The 11,845-nt window shown below is 58.1% G+C and overlaps 1 protein-coding gene across 2 annotated transcripts in view; it reads left to right on the forward strand.

The window, feature by feature from the left end:
- Nucleotides 1–8,368, forward strand: part of PIK3R5 (phosphoinositide-3-kinase regulatory subunit 5) — a 26,357-nt gene extending 17,989 nt beyond the window's left edge. The window contains exons 6-18 of one of the 2 annotated variants that reach the window (XM_077746571.1): nt 46–220; nt 764–917; nt 1,396–1,479; nt 1,658–2,237; nt 2,339–2,489; nt 2,803–2,910; nt 3,294–3,422; nt 3,522–3,615; nt 3,750–3,826; nt 5,765–5,858; nt 5,937–6,019; nt 6,438–6,550; nt 6,660–8,368. In XM_077746571.1, coding sequence (XP_077602697.1) covers nt 46–220; nt 764–917; nt 1,396–1,479; nt 1,658–2,237; nt 2,339–2,489; nt 2,803–2,910; nt 3,294–3,422; nt 3,522–3,615; nt 3,750–3,826; nt 5,765–5,858; nt 5,937–6,019; nt 6,438–6,550; nt 6,660–6,807 — 1,990 coding nt within the window. In that variant the 3' untranslated portion in view covers nt 6,808–8,368. The remainder of the gene's footprint in view (nt 1–45; nt 221–763; nt 918–1,395; nt 1,480–1,657; nt 2,238–2,338; nt 2,490–2,802; nt 2,911–3,293; nt 3,423–3,521; nt 3,616–3,749; nt 3,827–5,764; nt 5,859–5,936; nt 6,020–6,437; nt 6,551–6,659) is intronic. The other variant, XM_077746572.1, reaches the window with a different exon arrangement.
- The last annotated feature ends 3,477 nt before the right edge of the window (nt 8,369–11,845 follow it).

Genomic DNA, 11,845 nt, shown 5'->3' on the forward strand with positions numbered 1-11,845 from the left:
CGGTGGCCCTGCCCCCCCCCCACAGCCCCGTCTCTGTGCCCCCAGCACCGTGCTGCTGCTGAACCCGGTGGAGGTGCAGGCCGAGTTCCTCGCCGTGGCGGACAAGCTGAGCACCCCCGGGCACTCCCCGCACAGCGCCTACACCACGCTGCTCCTCCATGCCTTCCAGGCCACCTTCGGGGCCCACTGCGACCTCCCAGGTCTGCACTGCCGGCTGCAGGTACGTGCCTGGGGCCCGGGAGCTTATTCAGCATCACTTCCATCAGAGCAGAGCCCCTCTCTGGCTTCTGTCCGGGGGCTGTAGCCTCCCCTCACCTGGACTAGCTGTGGCCAGGAAGGGGCTGGGGGGCTGGCCGTCCTGGGAGGTACCTGTCGCACTGGGTCCCTGCAGAGGTGGCTGGCGCCCTGGGCAAGGGTGCATGCAAGGCTGGAAACGAGCTTTAGACTGGTCCTAGCTCCGTGACAGGTCAGCTGTGTGACCCCTGACAGCTCCTTCCCCTCTCTGGGCCACAGCGGTGAGCTCTGAACTAGCACCCCCACCAATTGGCTCTGGCTCTGGGCTTTTCTCTGGTGCACGTGTCCTGAGCAGAGGGGCCCGGGGGGAGGGGGGGCCTGGCTCCCTGGCCAGCTGTGAGCACCGGCGGGTGAGGAGGCAGGGGGGAGGCCGGTGGGCACTGCCGTCCGTGAGACCCCGGGGCCTGGAGGCGTGGGGGCAGGCGGGCCCGTGGTTCAGCAGCGAGGCCGTCTGCTCCTGGGGTTTCAGTCCAAGAGCCTGGCCGAGCTGGAAGACATCTTCACGGAGACAGCTGAGGCGCAGGAGCTGGCGTCCGGCATCGGGGACGCGGCCGAGGCCCGGCAGTGGCTTCGGACCAAGCTGCAGGCGGTGGGAGAGAAAGCCGGCTTCCCTGGGGTCTTAGGTGAGGCTCCCGGGAGAGCGGGGTGCATCTTCCCATGGCCAGTTCCAGGCCCCCAAGCCAGCAGGTGNGCCCTGAGGGCAGGGGCCAGTTAAGAGAGGCATCTGGCTGGGGGCAGGGGCTTCGTTTTCCCAGCAAAGATCATGCAGAAGGTGCTCCCAGATCCAGTCCTCAGCGCATGCTTGCGGAGGCCACACCTTGCCCCCAAGGAGCCTGGAAAACATCCTTTCCACAGCTCTGTTCCAGAAGGGCTGTGGTCTTCCGTACCAACGCCTGATGAGACAGTGCCCTGTGCTCCCGCTCGGGTCCTGTCCGGGGAGGCAGCCTTGGCCGCGTTCACACATGTAAAAAGGCCTGGCATCTTCCTGGGTGCTTGAAAGGGAAGCTCCTCCCCCAGCTTCCCACTGGGTCTCGCGTGGCCTGCGCTGGCGCCTCCTCCAAGCCCCCTCCAGCCCTCCCCGCCTGTCGCCTGCTCTTGCAGACACGGCCAAGCCCGGCAGACTCTGCACCATCCCCATCCCGGTCGCCAGGTGTCACAGCTACAATTGGAATCAGGACAGTTTCGGTGAGCGGTGCCCGCCCCGCCCCCAAACCTCCCAGGGAGGCGCTTCCTCCGGGGTCCCGGCTCTGTGCACCTGCCTCCCACCAGCTCCGCCCCGAACAGAGCAGGGGGCAGTGCCGGAGCCCTGGGCTGCCTTCACCCTCCTCCCGGCCCCGACACCCAGACGGTGCCTCCCCTTCAGACATCCTGCAGGAAATTCTGCTCAAGGAACAGGAGCTGCTCCAACCAGGGATCCTGGGGGACGATGAGGAAGAGGAGGAGGAGGAAGATGAGGAGGAGGAGGACTTGGAAACGGAAGAGCATTGCGCCCAGAGGGACTCCCTGCTCTCCACCAGCTCCACCGTCTTCCACGACTCCACGCTGTCCCTCGCCTCGTCCCAGGCCTCGGGGCCCACGCTGTCCCGCCAGCTGCTGACCTCCTTCGTGTCCGGGCTCTCGGACGGCGTGGACAGCGGCTACGTGGAGGACAGTGAGGAGAGTCCCTCCCCCGAGGGGCCCGGGAGGCCCGGCAGCCAGGGGCGCAGGGCGCACCGCAGGCCCGGGCAGAAGTTCACCAGGATCTATAAACTGTTCAAGAGCACGAGCCAGCTGGTGCTGCGCAGGGACTCCCGGGGCGCCTGNCTGGCCCCCGCCTCGCGCCCCCAGCGCCGGCGCCCCTTCCTGAGTGGGGATGAGGACCCCAAGGCGTCCACGCTCCGCGTCGTGGTCTTCGGCTCCGATCGGATCTCCGGGAAGGTGGCTCGGGCCTACAGCAACCTGCGGTGAGGCCCGGGGCGCGGTGCGGGCGCCGGTGGGGGCACCCGGGGCTGCGGCCTTAGGGTCCCCGAGAGGGACTCTTCTTACGGCCTTCTTCCTGCACCAGGCGGCTGGAGAACAACCGCCCCCTCCTCACACGGGTGTTCAAGCTTCAGTTCTTCTACGTGCCTGTGAAGCGAGGCTCCGGCGCCTGCCCCACCCCTGCAAGCCAGACGCCCCAACTCCCCACGGACTCCCCCAGGCAACCCAGCCCCGTAGTACGTCCCCGCCCCGTGGGGGGAGGTCGCAGAGTGGGCGCCCTGCATCACCTGTGCCTCCGGGGGCATCTCCTGCAAGAGCCTCGCTCCCAGGAGGGGCCCCTCCCCTGCCCTCGGGGGTCCCTCCCCTGCCCTCGGGGGGCCCCTCCCCTGCCCTTGGGGGCGGCCCTTCGGAGCGTGATGTGGACTAAAAGCTATTAGACTTCTCTCAGGGCAGGCGGGGAGGGGGCGTCGCAGAGGCCCGGAGGGGGGGTGCGCAGGGCTGGGGCGCAGGCCCCCCGGGGCTGCGGACTGACGGCGCCCCGCCCCCCAGGAGCTGGAGAGCACCACTGATATCTCCCACTACCTCGGCATGCTGGACCCCTGGTATGAGCGCAACGTGCTGGGCCTCATGCACCTGCCGCCGGAGGTCCTGTGCCAGGTAGGGGCCCCCGCAGGGCGGGGGTTGGGGGGGGCACCTGCTGGAGTCACCCTGGTTTTCGGGCATCCAGCCTGGAGGCTCCAGGGAGGACCAGAAAGGCCTTGGACTTCAGCGGTCAAGGTGGACAATGGGAAGCAAGCCTGAGCCCGAATGGAGGGCAGCGACAGGGAGGGTCCCCAGAAGGGCCCAGGGGACCGTAGTCAGGCTTCACCCCCGGCCTTGTCCAGCCCAGCAGGGCCCTCACCGGTGACCCGAGTGTAGCGAGGCTGGGCTGCGGGTGCCCCTACCATTCCGTGTCCGGCCCCCATCTCACCCTCCACTTCCCTGGCTCTGCGTGTCCCTCTCCCTCTCACGCTGCCCCCTCGCGCGCCCCCTGCCCTCAGCAGTCCCTGAAGGCCGAGCCCCGGCCCCTGGACGGCTCCTCCGGGCGGCTGCCCATCCTGGCGGACATGCTGCTCTATTACTGCCGCTTCGCCGCCCGGCCGGTGCTGCTGCAGGTGTACCAGACGGAGGTGAGCCCCGCCCCTCGCGGCCAGCCCCGCCCCCTTGCCCTTGCCCTTGCCCTTGCCGCCGGAGGGGGCGGGGCCCGCTGATGCCGCTCCTCTCCGCAGCTGACCTTCATCACCGGGGAGAAGATGACCGAGATCTTCATTCACTCCTTGGAGCTGGGTCACTCTGCTGCCACACGGGCCATCAAGGCTTCGGGTGGGTGCTTCTGAGCCGGTGCAGGGAGGGGGATGGGAAAAGGAGGAGGGGAGACGGGCCGGAAGATGGGGCCCCCGGGTCTGTGAGGGGCCCCCTGAAAGGAGAGGGAGTGAAGGTCTGTCTGTGTGTCTCAGGTCCTGGCAGCAAGCGCCTGGGCATCGATGGTGACCGGGAGGCCGTCCCTCTAACACTACAGATTATTTACAGCAAGGTGAGGCGGGTGCTGGGGCTCCTGACCCTTCCTCAGCTCCCTGTGTTCCTGGGCCCCAGTCTTTCAGCCGGGAGGCTGCCCTGGAGGGAAGGGGAGGGAGGGGACTTCCTTCTCCCACCACCACCCATCCCCCCAGATGTGCTCAGCACCTCCCGTGAAGTGTTAGGGCCCGGCTGCAGGGCTGAGGGTGAGAGGGGCAGGGGTGCGGCGTCCAGAGGGAGAGCCCGAGGTCTGCAGGGCTGCGGTGCCCAGTGGGGTGCGTGCGTGCTGGGACCCGGGTCAGAAGGGAACCACAGGATTTGTGGGGTGCAGGAGGGAGGGGCGGCATGGGTCTCTGAGCATCACACCCGGGGTACAGGCCATGAGAGCCTTGACCTCAAAATGGGGATCCCCCAACCCCCTTTCCTTCCTTCAGTCATTCAAAAGATCCTCATTTAGCCCCACTCATGCCAAGCTCTGTTGAGGAGGGGAGACAGCAAGCAGCCAAGGAAGTGGGCAGGAAGGACTACTGTCTGAGCACTGGGTGCCGGGTGTTTGGGAAATACCTACCATGGCCCAGACGGGGGGGGGGGGGGGGGGGGCCGCGGGGGNCCGAGAGTCACCAAGTGCTTGCGGTCCAGAGGGAGCACTAGACATTGCTTAGGTGATTCCACACAACGTATAAGTACAGCTGTGACAAACAGGTGAAGGAGAGGTTCACGGTCCCTTGAGAACCTTTAAGAGGATCATTCAGTCTGGTCAGGAAGGCCACACAAGGCTTCCCTGAGAAGGGACATCGAGTCAGTACTGGAAGGAGAACGAGGAGTTAGTTAATTAGGCTGCGAAGAGAGGGATGTGCTCTCCGGGCAGCGAGAACGGCATGTGCAAAGGCCCTGGGGTAGGAGGGAACATGTCCTCACAGAGCACTGAGGAGGCCAGAGGGACTGGAGCAGAGACCGTGCATGGGTGAGGCTAACGGAACTGGCAGGGCAAGAACACCCAGGGCCTTGAATGTTGTCCTTGTCTCAAGAGCAGTGGGTACCCTTTGAAGGGGCTCCAGTTGGGTGGGTCTGAGGTCTGGAAGCTCCCTCAGGCTGCAGGGGTCCCCGGGGGACGTGGGAGGGCCTGTTAGGTGGCTCTGGCTGGTTGTCCAGGAGGAAACGTGGGTGGCCTGCATTCGGGGAGGTGGGTTCTGCGAGCAGCAGGGCTTGGGGACGGACCAGAAAACAGGAGCCCCAAAGTCCTGGCTGTCAGTCTTCCGTGACCAGAAGCAGCCCCGGTCGGGTGCGGGGAGGCCGTGAGGGTGGGAGGGGTGGAGTCTGAGGCGAGAACTCGCAGCTGCATGGCTGGGCCTGGCCTCAGGGGCGGCGGGGAGATGGGTGTGTAGGAGCCACCATCTCGGAGAGACTAGCGGGGCAGAGAGCGCAGGGCCAGGGAGAAGGCCCCCGAGCCCCCCGCCGTGGGATGGCGGGCGGGCAGGCCCCAGCCAGCGGCAGGAGTGTGCAGGCGGCAGTGGGCACAGCCAGGCCCTCCCGTGAGGTCAGGGAAGCCCGGGACTGAGACGTGCACTTGAGTTTGGCAACGCGGACGCCCCAGTGAAAGAGAAATCCGACCTCAGGAGGGGTTCCGGCCTGGCCCTGTCTGGGACCCCAGGCCCGTGGGCCCCTCTCTTCTTCACTCGGGGCTCAGCCATCATCGACATGACCCTTCGAGATGCTCTGAGCTCTCGCACCCTCTGATCCATGGACCAGGCCGGGCACCTAACGCTCCTTCCTGGGCCATCAAGGTCTATATGGGGGTCAGACGGTTCTTGGTGCACGAGCCAGCAGACTCAGGTGAATGTGTGGGTCTGGAGCCACCTGTGTGAAGAGCAGGTAACAGGCCCTGCACCCCCTTCCTCGCCACTCCTCCACCCACCCCCCCCAGCGCTGAAAGAGTCTGGCTCTGCTGTGTTCCCAGGGGGCCATCAGTGGGCGAAGCCGCTGGAGCGACATGGAGAAGGTGTGCACGTCCGTGAACCTCAGCAAGGCCTGCCGGAAGCTGGAGGAGCTAGGTGAGCGCACGGTAGGGTGCAGGGAGGGGAGGAAAGGGGTCCTGAGCCTGGCCTGAGCCCCCCCACCCTGCCCCGTAGACTCCAGCACGGAGGCCCTGACGCTAAACCTGACCGAAGTGGTGAAGAGGCAGAACCCCAAGTCCAAGAAGGGCTTCAACCAGGTAAGGGCGCCCCTCTCTTCACAGCCACGCCCTGCGGGAGCCCGGGGCGCATGCAGGCACCTGCCTGTGTGTGTGCATGCGCCAATGAATGGGGTGCAGTTTGCGGTGCGCCCTCCGTGGGTGTCAGGGGAGGAAGGGGAGCCCCGTGGGAAGACATGTCTGCGTGCAAAGGCTCCTTGTCACGGACCCCGGACCTCACGAGGGAGGGCAGCAGGCTTTGTCCCGGGGTTTGGGGGGCGGGGGTTTGTTTCTTCCAGACTGAGGGAGGGTGGGGGCCAGGGAGGAGGAAGGGCCTGATGGAGGCCGTCAGCCCCTGAGACCTGCTGCTGGGCTTGGGGACAGGCCCAGGGACAGAGCTGCCGAGGGCTGGCAGTTCGAGGGGGCCGGCGATCGGGGCTGATGGGGGCCTTGCTTGCAGATTAGCACGTCACAGATCAAAGTGGACAAGGTGCAGATCATCGGCTCCGGCGGCTGCTCCTTCGCCGTGTGTCTGGACCAGGATGAGAGGAAGATCGTGCAGAGCGTCGTCCGGTAGGAAGGGGGCCCAGGGAGGGGACCCACTTCTACGCCACCCCCTAGAGCCCCCGGAAGGAGCTGCAGGGGTGAGGGGGGCTGCCCTTAACTCGCGCCTGCCCCACAGGTGTGAGGTCTCGCCCTGCTACAAGCCGGAGAAGAGCGGCCCGTGCCCCCAACCCCAGAGGTTCCCGGGCCCCCACGCCCAGGCCTCGCCCGACCTCTGCTCGCTCCTCTGCCTGCCCATCATGACGTTCAGCGGAGCTCTGCCCTAGCGGGGCCCTCAGCAGCCGGCCTGGGAAGCCCTGGGCAGGCAGCCTCCTCGGAGCCACTCCCCACGGCCCCACGCTCGCTCCCTGTGGAGAACTGAACCGCCCTCTGTTGCAGGCGGTGGGGGCTTGGTGGATTCTGGGTCCTCGGGGCTCCGTTCAGGAAAGACACAGGCATTGGGGAGAGAGCGGCTGGCCACCCAGCCCCTCAGATTCCTCTTGGGAGACTGGAGAGGGATGGACAAGCTGACCTCCAAAGGCCCCGGCCACTAGGGTGGTCTGGGATCCTTTCTAGAAAGATCTGAGCCTCTGGTGCTCTGGGGTGTGGTTTAGGCCTCCTCTCCTGACCTTGGCCGGACCCCCCTTTACTTTGTCAAAGACTTGGGGAACCCTTTATATCTGCAGTTGAGTCCCCTCTACTCTGGAGTTCAGATGGGAGAAACAAGGATAGGAATTTGTTTCCAGACTTTCAGTACTGCCCCCCACCTCTCTCTCTCTCTCTCTTTCTCACATTAACACACACACACACACACACACACACACACACACACGCAAATTCCCTGGGTCTTTTGAAAAACAGCACTAATCCTTCACCTGCCTCCAGTCAGGACCTGGAACATTCACTTGCAAGCCCCTTATGGATCTGCGAGCCTTGGGGGACAGGACAGCCATGGATTCGATAGCAGCTCAGTTAACCTTCTAGCTAAATGACCAGAAGGAAGTTAATTAGCGTTCTTGAGCTTCCACTTCCTCTGCGCCAAGACCTTGGGGGGGGTGGAGGGGACAATTGTCCACCGGGCCCCTGGCCCAGTGGCTGGCTCCTGGCCAGCCTCAGGAAAGATTAGCAGCCTCACCCTCAGACGCCGACTCCCCCTGTCTGGCACCCACCCCCGGAAGGAAGCTCTCTCTTCTTTCACACCTTTCCGATTCATCATGAGGCAGGACCGAGACTGAGGGGGTGAGGAGTGGTCAGTTTTACCTTCCGAAGGAGGAATGACCTTGGGCGAGATCCCAGAGTGGGGTAGATCGAGAGCGTGGCTTTGAGGGGCTGCGCGCCTGGCTGGGGTGGACGGGTGGCCGAACATGAGAGCCAAAAGGGTTAAAGCCTCCAGATCCAGGTGGTTCGGAAGCTGGAAGCAAGCTCAGGCCAGGGCAATCGGGTGGAGGGCAGGGCTGAGGACCAGGAATTCGGGCGGTAGAGGTGGAGAAAGGGGCCGCGGAGGAAGAGGACTGGATCCCACCCAGAGCCCCTCCTCTGCCCCCTTCCCCGCTTCGCCCGCTCCAGAGCCTGTGGGCTTGCGGGAGCCCCTGAGACGCCAGCCCAGATACAGCCTGAGAGACGTGAACAGAGTGGTCCCCCCCCCGCCCCCCACCAGCCATCTGCCCCTGCTCCAGGCTCCAGAGAGCAGCCGACCATATACCTTTGATCGTTTTTGTTGTTGTTGCGTGAACAAGTTCTACTACAGGATAAACCTATCCAAGAATGAATGAAGAAAATTTAATATTATTTTCAAATAAAACTTGGTTAGTCTTGGACGCAATAACCTGCCGTTATCTTGCTGCCCAACCGTCAGCTGTCAGTTGCTTCATTCACATAAGCCACGTCACAGGCAGCAACGATCAGATTCTTGGGGTGGGGGGCAGTGTTCGTGTAGCTGTTTGGTAATTCTCCTCCCTGGAGAAAATATATTTGGGCTGAAGTTTTCTCCCACACTGTTCCGTTGAAGCCTCGTCATCCTGCCGAGAGGAAGGGAGGCGAACTCATCGCGGGCCCTTCGGATCTGGGGCTGTTCTTAGACTTGGCTCACGGGGAGGGAGAGAAGAGCAGGTGAAGGTAGAAAGGGTGTGGGAAGACACCTGTTATCGGCGAGGAATAGACAGGCATCAGGCTCGCACCCTAACCCCCAGGGAGGGAGGAAGAAGGAACCGTGAGATGCTCTAGTCTTGCACCAGCTAGCTGTTGCGAACAATAAAACACACCTAACACACCTAACGTGCATCCACAGGACATCCAGGGATCCCTTGATCCAGGCGGGGTGCCCCAGGGGCCTGGGAGCTGTCTGTTCGGCCGAAATTAAATTGGCCCAAATCAATGAAACACATTAACCCAGGGATTCAGATAAACTCAGCAGATCTCACTCAGTCTGGAGGCTGGGACTTTGCTTCTGATATTCTTTCCCCAATCCCGTAGCCCCAGTCTAAACATGAAAATACCAGACAAACCCAGATGGTGGGGCCTTCTTCTATAGGCTAGTCTGACTAGCACTCTTCCAGGAGGTCACGAAAACAAAGTAGGACTTTGAAACTCCTAGAGAAGGAGACAGGGAACCTGAAAACGAAATGCAATGTGGTGCCCTGGATTGGACCCCGAAACAGAAAAAGGGTGTTATTGGAAGAGCTGGTGACATCCCTATAAAGTCTGAAGATTAGCTTTTAATTCTTTTAAGTTTATTTATACATTTTGAGAGAGAGGGAGGAAAATGTGAGGGGGGAGAGGCAGAGGGACAAGGAGAGAGAAAATCCCAAGCAGGTTCCTTGCTGTCAGGGCAGAGCCTGACGCGGGGCTTGAACCCATGAATTTGTGAGATTATGACCTGAGCCGAAGTCGGTTGCTTAACCAACTGAGCCACCCAGGTGCCCCTGGAGTTTAGTTTTCAAAAAACAAAAACAAAAAAACCCCACATAGACACACATACACCTCATTGTAAGACTCCTGGGGAAGAAAAAGGTAATGTGAGAATCCTAAAGACAACCAAAGGGAAAAAAAATACCCTTTATCTTCAAAGGATCAACAAGCAGCTCCCTTCTCAAAAGAAACAGTGGAAGCCAGAAGACAATGAAACAACATCTTTAAAATACTGGGAAAAAATTCAATTTAGACTTGTTCAATGTTTTTTTTTTAAATTATATGCTGTTCACAAGAGACACATGTTAAGTATATAAACACAAAGTCTGAAAGCAAAAGGATCAAAAGGGTGCTGTTATACTAATATCAGACAAAGATTTTAAGGCAAGAAGGATTTTTTAAAAATATTAAAGAGGAACATTTTATAAAGATCAAAAAGTCGATACAACAGAAATTTACCATGATCATAAATCTGTATGCATGCAATAACATCAATTTAAACTGTAAAGCAAAAATGGACAGAATTAATGTCTCCATAAGCATAACGAAGGATTTTATTACACCTCTCTCAGTATCTTAACAACAAACAGACAAGAAATAATAGAGATATAGAGGATCTGGACAACACAATTAACACATTTGATCTTATTGAAATAGAATACTGCCTAGCAACAGAATTCATATTATTTCAAGTACAGGTAGAGTATCAAATTTCAAATGATTGAAACCAAAGAGAGTATCTTCATCTCAAAAAGACAGAGAAATAAAGGTATAAATCCTAAAGAAAGTAGAAGGAAGGACGTGTAAAAGCAGAAACCTACGAATTAGAAAAGCAATGTACTAGTGGATAAGGCTCTAGTGAACAAAGTATCAATATCATGTGTGAATAAGAGGGCATCTCTACAGATCCTATGCACACTAAAAATATAATGAAAGGATATTATAAATTGACCAATAAATTTGGCAATTTGGATAAGATGGAGAAGTGTCTCAGAAATATCATTTGTGAAAGAAATGGATTTCCCAGGTAGGAAAATACACATGAAAGAAATTGAAGCCATTCTTTTTTATCCATATATATTTTTAACTTTGTTTGTTTTGAGAGAGACAGAGACAGCACGAGAAAGGGAGGGGCACAGAAGGAGGGAGAGAGAGAATCCTAAGCAGGCAGCGGCTGCCAGCACAGAGCCCTACATGGGACTCAAACTCAAAAAACCATCAGATCATGACCTGAACTGAACCCAAGAGTCGGACGCTTAACCAACTGAGCCACCGAGGTGTCCCAAAACCATTCTTTTCTTAATTAGACTGGCAACCAAGTATTTTTTTTTTTGCTACCACCATACCTCATACATATTTCAGAATATCATATAGTTGGAACTGTACAGTAACTAGCCTTTCCAGATTGGTTTCACTCACTTAGCAATATGTATTTAAGATTCTTCCTTGTCTTTTCATGATTTCACAGCTCATTGCCTTCTGTTGCTGAATAATATTCCATTTTGTTGATGTACCCGGGTTCGTTTCTTTACCCACAGACATCTTGATTGATGCCAATTTTGGGCAATTATGAATAAAGCTGCTATAAACATTCACGTGCTGGTTTTTGTGTGGACATACGTTTTCAGGTCCTTTGAGTAAATACCAAGGAGCACAATTGCTCGATCATATGGTATAAGTATATTTAGTTTAGTGGTTTGGGGTTTTTTTTTTTTAAGAGACACCTTGGTGGCTCAGCCAGTTAGGCATCCAACTTCGGGTCAGGTCATGATCTCCCCATTCGTGGGCTCAAGCCCCACATCGGGCTCTACACTGACAGTGCGGAGCCTGCCTGGGATTCTGTGTCTCTCCCTCTCTGTCTGCCCCTCCCCTGCTCACACCTCCTCTCTCTCAAATAAACCTAAAAAGATAAAAAGCCAAGCTCTTCCAAAGTGGCCTGTGCACTTTTTTCGTTCTTGACAAATGTATGAGGGTCCCCGTGGCTCCACATCCTCACCAGCATTTGGTGGTGTCACGGTTTTGGATTTTATCCCCCCTAATGGGTGTGTAGTAGTATCTCATTGTGGCTTTATTTGCAGTTCCCTAATGACGGTGACACTGAGCATCTTTTCCTGTGTTTGTCGTGTGAATATCTTCTTTGGTGAGGTGTCCCTTCAGATCTTTTGCCCATTTTTTAAACTGGGTTTTTTGTTTTCTTATTGTTGAATTTTAAGATCTCTTTGTATATTCTGGAGACTGGTCTTTCATCAGATACACATTCGACAAATACTTTCTCCCAGTCTGTGGCTTGTCGTTTCATTCTCTGAACAATGGCTTTTGAAGAGCAAACGGTTATTTATTTATTTATTTATTTATTTAATGTTTTCTTTATTTCTGAGAGAGAGAGAGCGTGAGCAGGGGAGGGTCAGCGAGAGAGGG

This window comes from Crocuta crocuta, unplaced genomic scaffold (assembly GCF_008692635.1).
Source record: "Crocuta crocuta isolate KB4526 unplaced genomic scaffold, BGI_CrCroc_1.0 scaffold139, whole genome shotgun sequence".
NCBI lineage: Eukaryota > Metazoa > Chordata > Mammalia > Carnivora > Hyaenidae > Crocuta > Crocuta crocuta.